Genomic DNA, 18150 nt, shown 5'->3' on the forward strand with positions numbered 1-18150 from the left:
GCCTTTCTAACTGGTACTTACTAAATTGAACAGAAGAGGCTGTTTCAGAAACTTGGAGATATCTGCTTACATGTCTGGTCCCTCTCAGAACCCAGAGAGAACAAAGAAAAAACCCAGAAAGCACAAACAAAGGCGTCCCTCCATGGAGATTTGAAGGTAACTTGTCTCCTGATTGGTCCTCTGGTCAGGTGTTAGCCAGGTTTACTGGACTTGTAAACCCTTTCCTATCTGTTTATAACACTACTGAAGCCCCATAAGACCATGTGGTTGTTCTGAGCTGGAGCTGTGATGAACTTATGATCACAAAGGAAAATCTTTGGGTGAGGTTTTGAAGGACTACTTCTGCCAGAGCCCATGGTAGAGTTGGGATGTTCTCTGGTAAGCTTATTAGCATGAGTGTAGGTTCTTTTATTGTTTTTGATATGTTTTCTCTGTCATGCTTTTACCTTAAGGATAAAATAGGCTTGTATAAAAAGTGCTTTGTGGGTAACTTATAATTGTAGCAATTCAGCCTTTTAATTGTCTCTGAAGAGAAAGCAAGCAGGTATGCTTGAGCAACCCAGCCTGTCTCTGCTGGGAATAATACAGTGAAGCCAGGGAACAGTGTAGCCCACAAACACCCCAGTCAAATGAGAGTGAGATGCCAATCTCCACGAAGGAGAGGCAATGACTGTGGAGTTGGAAACCTGCGAGTAGGTGCCTTTGGTGGACCACTGAAGGGAAATACAGGTGCAGTTACCATGAACTGGAACAGTGACAATAAATGGAGAGCAAGTAGGAGATATGGGTCCATACAGGGAGCAGTGGAGTTAGGAGGACTGTTAGTGTTTGGGAAAAGAACCAGTTTTAGTGTTGAGTCTATGCAGGTACATATAGTAACTAACATCCCTGTTCTGTATCTAAGATAAATTCAGGCTCAATTATGGACTGTAGTCAATTGAGGGGTTCTGAGGGATGACAAAATCAGATGATGGTTCAGGTTTACAGCATCATCAGAACCTCCTTATGGAGTTGTAACCCTATTATTTGTATGGTTGATAGTCCTTAGTAGCCAATCACTGTGGTACACAATTGCAGTTGGGGCCCCATTGTGCTGGATTCTATAAAATGGTAGTGACAGTCCCCCATCTGCACTTAGATCATCAGTTCCACTTCTTAACCTCACGTGTCTCCCTTTCACATTATGAATTCTGAACAGCCTTAAATCTGACTGATTACTGGTTGGTTGTTTTTGTTTTGCTGAGTAGTTTAAGGTTGTTTGTTTTATAAACTACATTGCACATAGTTCTGTACATGGTTAATGTTGATTTATATAAGTAAGTGAGTTATTGTGCCAGATTACAAATAGTGTCTGTGAGGTGTTTGTGAGTAATGTTCGGAAAAACTTATCTAAGTGGATTATCTAAATTTTTAGTGAACATACCACATGCTGACAACTACAGGGGTTCTTGTGCTTTCCTCTGAACCACCTGATGCTGGCCACTATTGGAGATAGAATGCTAGACTGGATGTATTAAGGGTATGATCTGGTATAGCAATTCCTATGATAGTATATTTATAAAGGTAGAAATTACAGAATTGAAATCTGCATGTTTTTGGTGATATATTTATGGTCAGTTAAGGCTTTTCATAAGTTTTTCACAAGGAGACTACATCTAAGAGTATGGCTTCAGTTGTGTCTGCAGATCCTTCAAAAAGTACATCATGGTGTCAAATTTCTGGAAGGTAGCGGTGGCAGCTTTTAACAGTGTGTTAGGAGCAAGCAAACAGATCAGGAGTTATTTCTCCCCTGCCTTTGGGGAAACTAGTGTGGCACCCTGGCTCCCCCTTATTCACTACTGTCATATAATTAGGATAGATTTTTGTACGAAGTATGTGTTGTGAGGTTTCAGTCTAAAAGTCTTGAGCTGCTAAACATTAATATCTCATTGGATTGTATGTGCTGTCATTGTATGTGAAGTTACAAAGTTTGACCATGTATGTGTTACTGAAACATGTGAAAACAAGCACAAGCAGCCTTTCAAGTACAACAGTAAAAAGGCCAAACAATGTTTAATGGCTTATTGAGGAAGTGCACACAAGCACAACGAATTGTGTATGATAGAAACCTCTCAGAGGTAGCACTACACAATGGGAACTGTTTGACCCAGGTCACAGCAAAAGAGCTTTCCAGCAAGTGAGAAGAAGATATAAAAGGGGGAAATGACATCATGATGGTACCTCTTTCCCCCTACAACGGCAAATCTGAACACCTGAGGAACAAAGACTGAACTGGAGGAAGTGATGATCCCAGACTAAACAGATTTCTAGCCTGTGTATGAAAATCTGGGAAGTCCAAGCTGCAAAGGAAAGGCAGCTTGTGCTTTAAGAATCTGCCAACCTATTTATCACTCATGGTGAGAATTTGCTAATTCATATCTCACCTATTTAGTATGTTAAACATAGTTTGTTTCAGAGTGGTAGCCGTGATAGTCTGTATCAGCAAAAACAACGAGGAGTCCTTGTGGCATCTTAGAGACTAACAAATTTATTTGGGCACAAACTCTCGTGGCTAGAACCCACTTCATCAGATGCATGGAGTGGAAAATACAGAAGCAGGTATAAATACATGAAAAGATGTGAATTACCTTACCCATTGTGAGGTTAGTCTAATGAGACAATTCAATTGACAGCAGGATACCAAGGGAGGAAAAATAACTTTTGAAGTGGTAATGAGAGTGGCCCATTTCAGACAGTTGACAAGAAGGTGTGAATAAAAGTGGGGGGAAATTAGGTTTAGATTTTGTAATGACCCAACCACTCCCAGTCTTTATTCAGGCCTAATCTGAGGGTGTCCAGTCTGCAAATTAATTCCAGTTCTGCAGTTTCACGTTGGAGTCTGTTTTTGAAATTTTTTTTGTTGAAGAATTGCCACTTTTAGGTCTGTTATTGAGTGACCAGGGAGATTGACGTGTTCTCCTACTGGTTTTTTTTATGTTATGATTCCTAATGTCAGATTCGTGTCCATTTATTCTTTTGCGCAGAGACTGTCCGGTTTGGCCAATGTACATTGCAGAGGGGCATTGCTGGCACATGATGGCATATATTACCTTGATAGATGTTCAGTTGAATGAGCCCCTGATGGTGTGGCTGATATGATTAGGTCCTATGATGGTGTCCCTTGAACAGATAAGTGGACAGAGTTGGCACCGGGGTTTGTTGCAGCGTTTGTTCCGGGGTTGGTGTTTTTGTTGTGTGGTGTGTGGTTGCTGGTGAGTATTTGCTTCAGGTTGGGGGGTTGTCTGTAAGCGAGGACTGGCCTCTCCTGCAAGATCTTAGAGTGAGGGGTCATCCTTCAGGATAGGTTGTAGATCCTTGATGATGCACTGGAGAGGTTTTAGTTGAGGGCTGTAGGTGATGGTTAGTGGCGTTCTGTTGCTTTCTTTGTTGGGCCTGTCTTGTAGTAGGTGACTTCTGGGTACCCTTCTGACTCTGTCAGTCTGTTTCTTCATTTTACCAGATGGATATTGTAGCTTAATTTCCTCTGTTCTTTTGAAATAGCAGGTCAGTTTTGTACAAACTCCTTTTTCCTTGAAGAAATACCAGTTTGGTAAAATTTTGGAATTTAAGAAGTTTGTTGTCAGTACATTTAAACACAAGATAGTGGTTCTGGTGCTGGTATTCTCCAGAGCAGTGGTGGGTGGCGAACTGCTGCCATTGGGAACTGCAAGTGGACATGCCTGCAGATGGTCAATATAAACAAACTCTCACGGCCCACAGGTTGCCCACCACTGCTCTGGAGTGTACATAATTTTTTTCGTGATAAAGTCATTGCACTATAGTACTATTATTAGGTGAATTGAAAAATACTGTTTCTTTTGTTTTTTACTGTGCAAATATTTGTAATAAAAATAAATATAAAGTGAGTACTGTGCACTTTGTATTCTGTGTTGTAATTGTAATTGTTGTAATCAATATATTAGAAAATGTAGAAAACATCCAAAATATTTAAATAAAATGGTATTCTCTTATTGTTTAACAGCATGATTAATTGTATGATTAATTTTTTTAATCAATGATTAATTACAATTAATTTTTTTAATCACTGGACAGCCCTAATAATCACATTTTCTGGACCAAAAATCTGGCCTAACTCTTGAATTTATGCTAATGAGAAGGAATATGTGTTCTTTTTTATATGTATCTATGTTGTAGCACAAATCTTTCATTATGCTTATCTTGAGGCCCATATTGGTTCTACCTTTTGGCTGTTTCCCACCTGATAAGCATTTCCCCTCAGCTCTCCTGCCTGCTTCTGTAGATGGGGGATTTGGATGACCTCTGATTCTTCTGAATACATGAAACTTCCTTTAGCGGTCTTTGTTTCTTCATGATTGGACAATTTATGTGTTTTGGGAGACAGCCTTTTGAGCTTTGGTTTCTAAGAGGAGGAATCCAGTTAATATGGTTTATTTAGAGGATAAATTTTTCATTTTTCCTTCTCTGAATATATCATTGGACTAGATTCTCAATCACCTGTCCTACTTCCCATCTGTGTTGATAAGGGAAAGAAATATTTTCAATAACTAAACTTTTTTTAATAGCCTCTTTCTGTTCTGTAAATATTCTTTGGACTTCTATTATACTTTGATTTTGGGGAACGCTTTGCTTCCTGTTCATAAAAGTTACTGAAACCAGTTATTCCGTACAGAGGCATTGGCAGTTGATATCAGAATGAGGATTGCCTTACTGTGCCTCAAAGAACGAGAATGTGTTAAGATGTAGGGAAGTTCTGGCTTGTCTTGTCCTAGGGAGTCCGGATTCAAGATCAGAAATCCAGTGAAATGGTATCTTCAGTGAGGGAGAATTGTAAAACACATGCTGCTGCCTTGTACCTGTGCAATCCTTTTGTGTTCATTAAGATAACTATATTTGCATAATGGAATTGTAGTCTGTACTTGAGTAATATAGAACCATACTATTAACAATAGTTTTAAGACAGAGGTTAATTTTGAAATTCTAGAAGCATGTTTACAATTAAGTTATTTTTATTTCTTTACAGGATGGCCTGAATTCTTTGGTCCTTGATCTGGATTTTCCAGCACTGAGGAAAAACAAGAACATAGATAATTTCTTAAATAGATGTAAGTTGCACTTAAACATGTTTGATGTCATGATTGCACTATAACGGTCTTGGAAGCTGAATGCGCGGAAATACTGTACATTACTTATGTGCAATTTGCTGATCACCACAAAACAGAGCTTGCAGTCTAAAAACAGCATTCCCTCTCAGTAGATACTTGAGAGCACATTGCTGTTGTGATGTTTTATTACTAAAATTTAATTACTCTTACAAATGTATTGCAAAGTATTTATTAGTATACTGATCAATACTAAAGTATTATCAATAATTAAAACAATACTAGTCAAATGAGTATTTTTATGATCTATTATCCTTACTTTATCTTTTGCTTAAGTACCAATTTCAAAATTCAGTAATTCACAAGTCTTGCAGTTGTTAGTGAGGTTCTGTTGTAATCTGCAGAAAATAAGTATGTAATTACTCAAAATGGCATACTCTGTCATGTAAATTTTTAATAAAACTATGCTTTTAATTCAGAAAAGTCCTTCTACTACAACTTAAATGGAGTTTAAAGTAGGGTCGTTTAGTTGTAATGTTTGTTTTAGGTGCATATTTGCCATGTAAATAACAAATTTAATACGACTCTGTGAAGCCATGTCAAAACATAGCTGTTGTCTATGCAAGGAGAATTTTCCCCAAAATTCAGTCTTGTTCTAAAACCAATTGGAGCTGCTATATAGACAAAGCTGTGGTAGCTGATGCAGTTTTTATAACTAGCTTAGTTAAAACTGATTTCTAAACTAGAACTTAAGCTTGTTTGGGGGTTGGGGGGATTTTGCAACTAATCAGGGGATACCCATTCCTTTCAAATGTTTAAGTATCCCGTAAAAGCATGCAGCCAGGGAATAAAAGGAGGAACCATAACTCCGGTGTGGGGAGCAAAAATTCCTTTGGTTATCTGTCCCTTATGGGTAGTATGGCCTAATGGTTTGCCTACCCCATTATGTGGCCTGGCCCTTTAAGAGACTGAAAGATCTGTTTATATATACAAGGATCTGGGAGACGCTTGGAGAGAGGAAGCAGTCCTGGGGGTAAGAAGCATTCAGGAGGAAATCCCATTACTGTTTCTTTAAGGACTTATGGCTTGGAGCTTTGCAGAGAGGGTGGGGCAAGGCTTCCCTCTCACACAACCAATTGAGAATGACCTGGGAGAAAGGGATTAGCATAAAGGTGGCCTCCTCTCTCACAGCAGAACAGACACCAGGAGATACTAGCAATGAAAGGCTGACTTGTGGAGCAACATGAATGCTAATTAAGAAAAAGGGACTAGCTGGGGCAGAAGGCCCCCCAGTTGCCTGTAAAGGCCCCCCAGTTGCCTAATATAGAACTCATTACCAGAGGAGACCTGAGAGCTCCTAGAAAAATCTGACTAACAGAACCCAGCTCCATGGAGGAGGGCTGGGGAGACTCCTGGGTAGGGAGAAAGTAGTACAGCCCCATTCTAAAAAGAAGAGCTGGGGATTCTTCTTCGAGTGCTTGCTCATATCCATTCCAATCAGGTGTCCGCGCGCCGCGTGCACATTCATTGGAAGATTTTTACCCTAGCAACACCCGGCGGGTCGGCTGGGCGCCCCCTGGCGTGACGCCACTATGGCACCGAATATATACCCCTGCCGACCCGTCCGCTCTTCAGTTCCTTCTTACCGCCCGTGTCGGTCGTTGGAACAGGGAAGCGCGGCTTAGCTGTTCTCCACTTCCCTAGCTATTCACCCGTTCTAGTACTTATTGTGTATATAGTTTTATAGTTATAGTTGTAGTTTATACTTTTATTAACCTTTGTTAATGTAGTTAGTGTATATACTTTAGAAGGTTGGGGATTAGCCCCTTCCCCTTTCCCGGTGCCCGGGCCCATGCCTGGTTCACCGGGCTTCAAACCATGCTCGGCCTGCCGCCGGCCGATGCCAACGGGAGACCCCCACGACTCCTGCCTAAAGTGCCTGGGGGAATCCCATCTCACAGATAAGTGCCGGATTTGCAAATCGTTTAAGCCGCGGACAAAAAAGGAGCGAGACTCTCGTCTTAAGCAGCTCCTAATGGAGGTGGCCCTCACTCCTCCAGCTTCGGCACCGAGTGCCGCACAGTCCGCGCCGGGGAGAAGTGCCTCCTCGGCACCGGAGAGCACCGGCACCCCCATGACGCCCCAGCACCAGCCGTCACCGGCACAGAAGACAGCCTGGCACCGCTCCCTCTCCCCGCGTGCCAAGAAGGTTAAAGCTCCTGAGGCTCCGTTACTTATACCACAGTCTGAGCATCAACCTAAACCGAGTCGCCCGGCACCAACAACTGCTGCGGCACCGTCAATCTCGGCACCGTTGATTCCAGCCATGCAAGAGCCGTTGAGTCCGGTGCGTGACAGCTCCCTGGCACACGCCTCGGTTGAGCTTCTCGTTCCCACCACGCCTGAGACCTTTTCAACGGCGAGGGAACTCATTGCTTTAACAGAGCCCACCCTGTCTCAACCCCCGGCGCCGCCGGTGCGGGTTGTTGCGTCAACGGGGAAGCCTGCCCTGGTCAGGCCACCGTCTATCGACGCCGCGGGCAGACACCACTCGAGATCGAGATCTCGCCAGCGTTCCCGATCTCGCTGCCGGTACCGATCCAGGTGCCACTCGCAGTCCCGGTACCGATCCCCTTCTCGGTACCGGTCGTACTCGCGGCACCGCTCAAGATCCCGCTCTCCGGACCAGTACTCCAATCGCTGGTCCAGCTCCCGGCACCGCTCCTGCCGCAGCCGCTCTCACCATCGAGCTTCATGATCCTGGTCGACCTCCCGGCACTGCGCTGGTCGCAGGTCCTGGTCACCCTCTCGGCACCGGTACGACTTCCGGTACTGCCCTCCGGTGCGGCACAACGCACGGTACCCTGCGCACAGGGCTCCTCCTCACGGACTCTCCGCTCTGCCATGGCCATCGTGGCATCCATCTGAGTCTTCTCGCGCTGATAGTGCCGTGTATGGGGATTCAGAACCACATAGCCGTATCCTTCAGGAGGCCCAGGGCACAGAACAAGCGTCTCAGTGGTCCTTCTGGATGCCTTGGGCATACTACCAGGCCCAAGGCGAACCCACGGTTACATCTCGTTCCGCCCAGTCGGAGCATCGTGCACCAGAGGCCACTGTTAGCTGCCCTCCTCCAGCGGGAACAGATGCTTCAGCTCTGGCGCCGGACCCTCAGGTGTTCCCGGACCCTGAGGTTCCTCAGGATCAGGAGTCCCTACATGAGCCAGTCATGCCGGGTCTGTCATCCTCCTCCTTCACCAGACAAGGCAGTAGCCGGTACTTCAGCATCGGGCCCGCCCCCGATCGATCTCCGAGCCCACCAGGATCTTCTCCGGCAAGTTGCTTTAAATATCAACCTGCAGGTGGAGGAGGTCCCGGAGGTGGAAGACCCGGTCATAGACATACTATCAGCAGACGCCCCAACTCGCGTGGCTCTGCCATTCATCCGCTCTATCCAAGCCAAAGCAGACACTATTTGGCAGTCTCCGGCGTCTATCCCTCCTACGGCCAGAGGCGTGGAAAGGAAATACATGGTACCCTCTAAAGGGTACGAATATCTATATACCCATCCTCCTCCATGCTCTCTGGTCGTTCAATCTGTGAACGAGAGAGAGCGCCATGGCCAACAAGCCCCTGCCCCAAAATCGCAGGAGCCTAGACGGATGGATCTATTGGGGCGTAAAATCTACTCCGCTGGAGGCCTCCAACTGCGAGTGGCTAACCAACAGGCGCTGCTCAGCAGATATAATTATAACACCTGGTAGTTGGTGGATAGGTTCGCTGAGCTGATCCCACAAGACTCCCAACCAGAATTCCAAGCTCTTCTGGAGGAAGAGAAGAAAGTAGCACGGACTTCCCTGCAGGCCTCACTCGACGCGGCTTATTTGGCGCCCAGAACCGTGGCCTCAGGGATTACAATGCGGAGAATATCGTGGTTGCAAGTCTCAGGTCTACCTCCTGAACTGCAACACACTATTCAGGACCTTCTGTTTCAGGGCCAGGGCCTTTTCTTGCAGAAAACGGACCCTAGACTCCAGAGTCTAAAAGACAATCGCATCATCATGCATTCCCTCGGGATGCATACTCTGCAAACCCAACGGAGGTCCTTCTGGACCCAGCCTCAGCGCCCTTAGCCCCCCATCCAGGCCACAACAAGACTTTAGCAGGAGGCGTGGTCGTGGGAACTGCAGATGGCAATCAGGTTCCCAAGGGGGCCAGAATAACGGTCCCACCAAACCATCAGCGGGACCAAAACCAAACTTTTGAAGGTGCGCCCGAGAGCAGAACACCAGTCTTTCCCCAGGATCCTCTTCACTTCTCCAACCGCCTTTCCTCCTTCCTCCCTGCGTGGGCCCAATTAACCTCAAACCGTTGGGTCCTACGCATGGTGGAATTTGGATATCACCTCCAATTTATTTCGCCCCTCCCTCCCACCTGCCCTCCCCGTCCCTCTTCAGGGACCCCTCTCACGAGCAAATCTTCTGGCAGGAGGTTCGTATGCTCCTCTCAATCGGAGCTTTAGAGGAGGTGGCAGAGGAGTTCAGGGGCAAGGGATTTTACTCCCGATATTTCCTAATTCCCAAGACAAAAGGAGGTCTCCGACCCATCCTGGACCTATGCGGTCTCAACATCTTTCTGAAGAAGTTGAAGTTCCGCATGGTGTCACTGGGGACCATCATCCCGTCCTTGAATCCCGGAGACTGGTACGCTGCTCTCGACATGAAGGATGCATACTTTCACATCTCCATTTACCCTCCGCACAGACGGTACCTGCGGTTTATGGTGCACCATCAACACTTTCAATTTGCGGTCCTGCCGTTTGGCCTCTCCACCGCCCCGCACGTGTTCACAAAGTGCATGGCGGTAGTGGCTGCCTTCCTCCGTCGTAGGCGCATACGCGTCTTTCCTTACCTAGACGACTGGCTTATTCGCGGGACCTCCGAGGCCCAAGTCTCCAGGCATGTTGCCATCATCACGGACCTATTTGAGCAGTTGGGCCTGATGATCAATACAGAGAAGTCCACTCTAGTGCCCACCCAAAGAATAGAATTCATCGGGGCCATTCTAGACTCCAAACTCGCAACAGCCTGTCTTCCGCTACCCCGATTTCGGGCAATAGTCTCAGCCATAGAAAGCCTTCAAACTTTCCCGACGACCTCGGCCCGTACCTGCCTCAGCGTCCTTGGCCACATGGCTGCATGCACTTTTGTAACCAAGTACGCCAAACTACACCTGCGTCCCTTCAAGTCTGGCTGGCCTCAATTTACCGCCCAGGCAGGGACTCCATTGATATGGCCGTCACCGTTCCTCAAAGCGTCTTAGGCTCCTTCGACTAGTGGCTAACACCTTCCCTGGTGTGTGCAGGCATGCCGTTCCACCCGAGACATCCCTCAGTATCCCTAACGACAGACGCGTCATCTCTTGGCTGGGTGGCACACCTATGCCATCGTTGCACACAAGGCCTCTGGTCAGCCCAAGAGCTAGCGTTGCATGTAAACGTCCAGGAGCTGAGAGCAGTTTGCCTCGCCTGCCAGACCTTCCAACATCATCTGCAGGGCCGTTGTGTTCTAGTGCTCACAGACAACACAACAGCAATGCACTACATAAACAAGCAGGGAGGGACTCGTTCTTCCCCCCTTTGTCAGGGGGCGATCCAACTGTGGGAATTTTGTATAGCCCACTCTATAGACCTGGTAGCATCCTTCCTCCCTGGAGTCCGGAACACACTGGCAGACCATCTCAGCAGATTCTTTCTCGCCCACAAGTGGTCACTTCGCCCGGACGTTGTCCATTCCATCTTCCAGAAGTGGGGCTTTCCCCACATAGACCTCTTCGCTTCCTGCAACAACCGGAAGTGTCAGAGGTTCTGCTCCTTCCAGGGTCTCACCCCGGGCTCAATATTGGACGCCTTCCTAATCTCTTGGGCGAACCACCTGCTTTACACCTTTCCGGCCTTCCCGATGGTGCACAGGGTTCTCCTAAAGCTTCGCAGGGACAGGGCTCGACTGATTCTGATGGCCCCTGCATGACCTCGGCAACACTGGTACACCACGTTGCTGGACCACTCGATAGCCAACCCGATCCCCCTGCCCCTCCATCAGGACCTGATAATGCAGGACCACAGCAGGCTTCTCCACCCAGACCTGCAATCCCTCCACCTAACGGTGTGGCTCCTGCATGGTTAACACAGTTGGAATTACGCTGCTTGGCCCCGGTGCAGGAGATACTCCTGGGTAGCAGGAAACCTTCTACTCGGTCTACTTACTTAGCCAAGTGGAAACGGTTCTCTTGCTGGTGTCAAAAGCAGAATGTTGCTCCTACGGAGGTTCCCATCCCCACTATCTTGGATTACCTCTGGCATCTCAAACAACAGGGCCTCGCGATCTCATCTTTGCGAGTACACTTAGCAGCTATCTCTACTTTCCACCCCGGAGAAGGCGCTTACTCCGTCTTCTCCCACCCTGTGGTCTCCACGTTCCTCAAAGGCCTGGAGCTACTTTTTCCTCTGGTGCTACACCCCGCCCCCTCCTGGGACCTCAATTTAGTTTTGACGAGGCTTACGTTCCCCCCGTTCGAGCCGTTGGCAACCTGCTCACTCTTATATTTATCGTGGAAAACAGCCTTCCTTGTAGCCATTACATTGGCTAGGAGAGTCTCTGAACTTCGAGCTCTGATGGTGGACCCACCATACACTGTGTTTCACAAGGACAAGGTGCAGCTGTGTCCACACTCGGCATTCCTTCCTAAAGTAGTCTCGGCCTTTCATCTCAACAAAGACATATTCCTCCCAGTTTTCTTCCCCAAACCCCATACATCACGTAGGGAGCAGCAGTTGCACTCGCTCGACGTCCGTAGGGCACTCGCCTTCTATATTGACCGTACGAAGACCTTCCGCAAAACGCCCCAAATTTTTGTGGCGGTGGCGGACCGGATGAAAGGCCAGCCCGTCTCTTCTCAGAGGATTTCATCCTGGGTAACAGTGTGCATCCGGGCTTGCTATGATTTGGCTCACACCTCTCCGGGCCATGTTACCGCACATTCGACCAAGGCCCAGACCTCGTCGGCTGCCTTCTTAGCTCGAGTACCTATTCAGGAGATATGTCGAGCAGCTACATGGTCTTCGGTGCACACCTTTACTTCCCATTATGCTCTGGTCCAACAGTCCAGAGACAATGCAGCCTTTGGCTTGGCAGTCTTGCATTCTGCAGTTTCCTACTCCGACCCCACCGCCTAGGTAAGGCTTGGGATTCATCTGATTGGAATGGATATGAGCAAGCACTCGAAGAAGAAAAGACGGTTACTCACCGTTGTAACTGTTGTTCTTCGAGATGTGTTGCTCATATCCATTCAAAAACCCGCCCTCCTTCCCCACTGTTGGAGTAGCCGGCAAGAAGGAACTGAGGAGCGGACGGGTCGGCAGGGGTATATATTTGGTGCCATAGCGGCGCCACGCGAGGGAGCGCCCAGCCAACCCGTCAGGTGTTGCTAGGGTAAAAATCTTCCGACGAACATGCACGCGGTGCGCGCACACCTGATTGGAATGGATATGAGCAACACATCTCGAAGAACAACAGTTACAATGGTGAGTAACCATCTTTTCCTGCTTAAGGAAGGACTGGAAAGGGGCAGCCCCAAGAAAGAACCACAAAGGGTTCCTCGTCCTGTTGTGAAAGAAACATATTCAGTAGTATGCTTAACCACTTGATGGCTATTGAACCTCACAGGTACATCCTAGCAGATTGTACCTGCTATGCTGCTGAATGTGCTAGATACACCTCTACCTCGATATAACGCTGTCCTCGGGAGCCAAAAAATCTTACCGTGTTATGGTGAAACCGCGTTATATTGAACTTGCTTTGATACACCGGAGTGCACAGCTGCCCCCCGACCCCGAACACTGCTTTACCGCATTATATCCAAATTAGTGTTATATCACATCTCATTATATTGAGGTAGAGGTGTACTTTAATATTTCACCCTTATCAAAAAATGTTAGTGGATGGTGGCAGCACAGCAGGTGGCAGAGGAGTGAAAGTTTGAAAGGTTTAAAATTGTCATGTTGAGTCTTTAACTGCAAAAATGTTTCTGGAGGCTTGAAAAGTGTATGTTTTTAAGGCATTAGGTAAAATATAACTGAAATCAGAATAGTACTAATTTTCACAGATAAGAGATGATGATTCAACTGTTTACGAAGAAATACAAAAAGACTGCAATTATGGCTTTTAATTCTGAGCAAATGGTTTAAAAACAATGTAGAAGTTAGTTGAAAATTTTAACGTTTGTTTTTTAAATGGCTTGTTTTTATTGTCTGGATAACAAATATTACCAGAGCTATTCTCACACTGCTACAGATCTGTCTTTATGACATCATTCTTTAAACTTGTTTTAGATGAGAAAATTGTGGAAAAAATTCGAGCTTTACAAATGAAAGCTGAAGACTATGATGTTGTTAAGGTGATTGGAAGAGGTGCTTTTGGAGAAGTACAGTTGGTAAGAATGTCTACTCATCATCTGATTACTACTGTCAGCTAGATTTATTGCACCAGCTAGATACTCTGTTAGTGCCACACTTTTAATGGAAAGTATGCACATTTTCAAACATGGATATAGTTTTTTTAATTCTTTGCTTATTGTAATTTAGTATCAAATTCCTTGTTAAATATAAATTTGTGGCATAAAGAAATCCAAAGGAATTAAATGTTCACAATATATCCTTAACACTCTCTTTCTTGTGCTGAAACTTAGTAGTGTACTGAAGATCTTAAAATGAGACCTCTAAAATAGTTAACCATAATTGTGTGTTGCAAGAGAAAGAATTGAAAAGCTGTTTCCCTTACCTAGGGCAGCTTCAGAGTATTTAGCTTGTGCCAAGTATGTTTTTTCTTGGCCACAAATGGTCACTAATAGTAATAGTATCAGAAAACCTCCTTTGTTGGTAAACTGTCAATAGTGCAACAAGAAGCCTTTCCGCACAGTTCTCTCTTGCTCTTGGTACGTGAGACAACAGTTTTATAATGCAGTCAATTAATATTATTTACATACAAGGTTTTTAGTCCAAATTTCCATTATTAATTTTTGTTCCCAATTTAAAAATCCAAATAGTTTGTATTCAAGGTACTACACTTGATCTGAGCTCACAGAGAGCCGAGAACCCAATGTAAATACCTATTTAGGAATTTACGTAAAGATGAGATTACAGAACACTCCATCTGCTGATTTGGGTCATCGATAGTTTCCTTTGCAATTGATTTTGATGTGGCCAAGGCTGCCAAGTGCTGTTGTAGGATAAATCAACAATTTTAAAATTAAAAGTAGGGGTGTGTGTGTGTGTGTGTGTGTGTGTAATATATATAAAATACCTACTTTAAATTTTATACATATGTTTTCATAGACTTCTCATTTTAAAATTTGTTGTAAATATAATAGATGTAGGACCAGCTGAGATCTGTGTTGGAAAGTGCCTATGCACTTCACAGCTTTGTGATAGTTGTTTTTTTTCCAATGAAGAAGAGGGGGAAAAAAGAATGTTTGCTCTTTGCCAAGAAGCATTGCTGTAAGTAGTTACAAAATAACACTTCAAGAAAGGATGTAGAAATACTTAGAGAAGCTGCAATGAAATTAGACACTTACAGTCCATTTATAAAACTGCTAGCAGTTTCCGAGGCTGGTGAAATAATAAAAACAGAGCCAAGAAAACTATCCAGAGTATTTTAACAAACAGAATGTTGAAGGGCACGCACATAAAAAACAGGGCACGCACATAAATTTCGTGACAACTTTTGTTATTTGTATTGCTGGTTTCCCCTGCAGCAAGCTGGGTTAATTTTCAAAGAGAAATATTGTAGATTTGATATGTCTTGACCAGTAAATACACATTTGGCCTGGTTAAAATAATTAGAAAAAGTTTTCATCCCCTATCTCTATACTTAGTAATACATGTGTTGCTGTCTTAATTAGATACTGGATTCCTCATTAAAATTACTGTAACTAAAAAAAATTGTCGCAGTTTAAATAGAATAAAGTTTTTTGGATAATGTCTTACATGCAAAATATGCCAAAAATGCTTTCCAAAGTGAAATAATACTTTGGAAGATAAATGGGAGAGAGAAAATAGCAACTGTAACAACATTTGTATGACTCATGGATAAGGCTAAGATTTTGTCACGGATATTTTTAGTAAAAGTCATGGACAGGTCATGGGCAAAACCGAAAAATTCACGGAGCCAGTGACCTGTCTCTAACTTTTACTAAAAATATCCATGGCAAGATGGGGATCTGCGGAACCCCACACTACTTCAAGCAGGGCAGCTGCAGGGACTAGGAGCTGCGTCTAGCAGCTGGGGGCTGCGGGGTACCCTTGTTGTCTGCAGCTCTGGGCATCCCCCATTGCCTGCAGAGGCTGGGAGCTCACCCATGGGGGCCAGGAGCTTGGATTCCCCTGCAGCAGCCCAGAACTATTTGCCACCTCTTGTGGTTGGGAACTTGGGAGTTCTATCACTTCTGGCAGCCGGGAACTCAGGGGTTCCCCAGCTGCCACCCGCTGGGAGCTTGGGGTTCCTCTGCCATGATGCCCCTGGTGGCAGGGGGATGGGGGTTGCTGGCTATGGTGGCAGGAGTACCCCACAGCTTCCTGCCCCAGCGGGCGGCGAGGGGACCCTGCAGCTCCTGACCACTGCAAGCTGAAGTAATGGAGACTGCTGAAAGTCATGGATTCCGTGACTTCCAGGACCTCTGTGACTAAATTGCAGCCTTACTAATGGGTAACTTGCAAGTTTGGATGTGATTCATGTGAGCAGTGTGGAAAAAGCAATGATTTTTTGGCAAGGTCATCCCTATGTGACAGTTTGATAGTGCAGCTCTTACACACTCTACCTCTAGGTGACCTCTGCTTGGGTTCAGCAGAATTAACGGAGAGCCCACAAAATATAGGCATGGCAGGGATGACTGTCTATCATCAGGTCTTTAAAGATGCACTATTGATATTGAGTAATCTGTCTGCGCTCAGTGGTAAAAGGAGAGAAACTACATCTCAACGCCCACTTGACAGAAGAGGAGCTGCTGCAAATAATTTATAAGGAGGAAACTCTCTGGGTAGGCCTCCATTCAGTCTGTCTTCCACTATTGATTCCCATATCAAGTGTTATTTTGCAATACTTCTAATAGAGATTTTTTTGTTTTGCTTGACTGTAGAAACGGGAAGTGCTTAGCAGAGGTGCTGTAGATATGTACTTGGTTCATGGGCTAGAGGAGAAAGCCAGAGTGCAAATGGGCTAGTGTGGAGTACAGTCCTACCTCCATCAGACAGGAGGAAGAGGGAAGTGAATGTTATAATGTGTGTTAACATTCATAATATGTTCAGATAAAAATACATGTGTTTTTGATCTGGCATTGGTTTCAGCAAACGCACCAGAAGAAGGCCTAAAATAATTGTTTGGGGGTGGAGGGAGGGAATTTTGACACACTCAGATTTACACAGATCTTTTTATAATTTCATTCCAACTTAAAATGATACATCCCAAGTCATTATTTTTAAATGATATAATTTAGACTTTGTATTTGCTCTGCTATAAGGGTGTTTATAAACTGCCAAAAAGCCTATGAATTCTGTATATCTAATTTTTAAAAAATCACTCAATTTTGTAGTTATTAGCCTTGTGTAATCTATAAAAACCATAATGTTCTGTGCTCCCATTGCTGAGTCTAGAATAGCAATGAACTGAAAAATACTATTTGTGGCTCTGTGCTAACATTAGTCATGATGAGGGCATACATAGACATTTTGACTTCAGAAGATTCAATACAAGTTGAAATTGTTGATCTCTAAGCCCCATCACTTTGTTGCATTCAGAATATTATCATAAGTCTTTTCAAACAGTCATGGATGATGATTTGCAATAATTAAAACGTATAGTTCAGTTTACAACCAAGATAGGAATTTGCTTTGATAGGCTTTAAAAACAGAGGGCGCCATAATAACATAAGAATGGCCACATTCGGTCACACCAGTGATTCATCTAGTCTAGTATCTTGTCTTGTGTCAGTGGCCTATGCCAGATGCTTCAGAGGGAGTGAACAGAGCAGGGCATTTTATCCAGTGGTCCGTTCCACCATCCAGTCCCAGTGTTTAGCAGTCAGAGATTTAGGGACACCCAGAACATGAGATTGCATCCCTGAGCATCTTTGCTAATAGCCATTGATGGACCTGTCCTCCATGAACTTACCTAATTCTTTTTTTAAACTCAGTTATAATTTTGGCCTTCACAACATCCCCTGGCAGTGAGTTGTGTGAAGAATTACGGGTGTGTGTTTGTTTTTAAACTTGTTGCCTATTAATTTCATTGGATGACTTCTGATTCTTGTATTTTGTGAAACGGTAAACAATACTTCTTCATTCACTGTCTCCACATCATTCTGGATTTTGTAGATCTCGATCTCATTCCCGCTCTGCCATCTCTTTTCCAAGTTGAATAGTGAGAGGGTTTGTAATTTCTCCACCATGAGTAAAATAAGGTTGAAGATCTGAATTAAATCAGCAAAACCCAAAACATTTACATTTTCTCTGAACAGTGCATACCGTTCTGCATCATAAATATATTTCTGTACTAAAGCAAGCCAAAAAGATGGCACATTAACCTGTCTAGCAGAAGGGTCATCCTGCAGTGAAAGCCAACTTCCTCCAAATTTGCAGCTCCTATGTGAAACCTCCCCAAGAAAGGAGAGCTAATGGGGATTAGTTTCTCCAATTTCCATGTTCTGCCTACTCAGCTGGGGACAACACATTTTGTGGCATTTAGTCTTGTGCATAGATTAACAAATACCCTTCTCCCGTACTCAGATGTCAGCCCTTCAGAGTGAGCCCAGAGCCAGCTGGTCTCTGTCTCTGACTTTGGTGGAAAAACAATTTTCTGATACTCCAAAAGAAATAAAACTCCACTCTTGGATTCTAGCTTTGGGTGAAGAGAGACCTATAGCTGATGAGCAAGCTCAGAATGTAGAAGTCACATGATGGGAGGGTGAATAGGACGCATCT

At 44.8% G+C, this 18150-nt stretch overlaps 1 protein-coding gene across 1 annotated transcript in view; it reads left to right on the top strand.

Annotated features, from left to right (window-relative positions):
* The window catches only part of ROCK2 (Rho associated coiled-coil containing protein kinase 2), a 179259-nt gene that overhangs the window by 82157 nt on the left and 78952 nt on the right, over positions 1 to 18150 (top strand). Inside the window, exons 2-3 of the mRNA XM_032792336.2 lie at positions 5042 to 5123; positions 13510 to 13610. Of these exons, the coding sequence (XP_032648227.1) occupies positions 5042 to 5123; positions 13510 to 13610 (183 nt within the window). The remainder of the gene's footprint in view (positions 1 to 5041; positions 5124 to 13509; positions 13611 to 18150) is intronic.

This window comes from Chelonoidis abingdonii, chromosome 3, assembly GCF_003597395.2.
Source record: "Chelonoidis abingdonii isolate Lonesome George chromosome 3, CheloAbing_2.0, whole genome shotgun sequence".
Lineage (NCBI taxonomy): Eukaryota > Metazoa > Chordata > Testudines > Testudinidae > Chelonoidis > Chelonoidis abingdonii.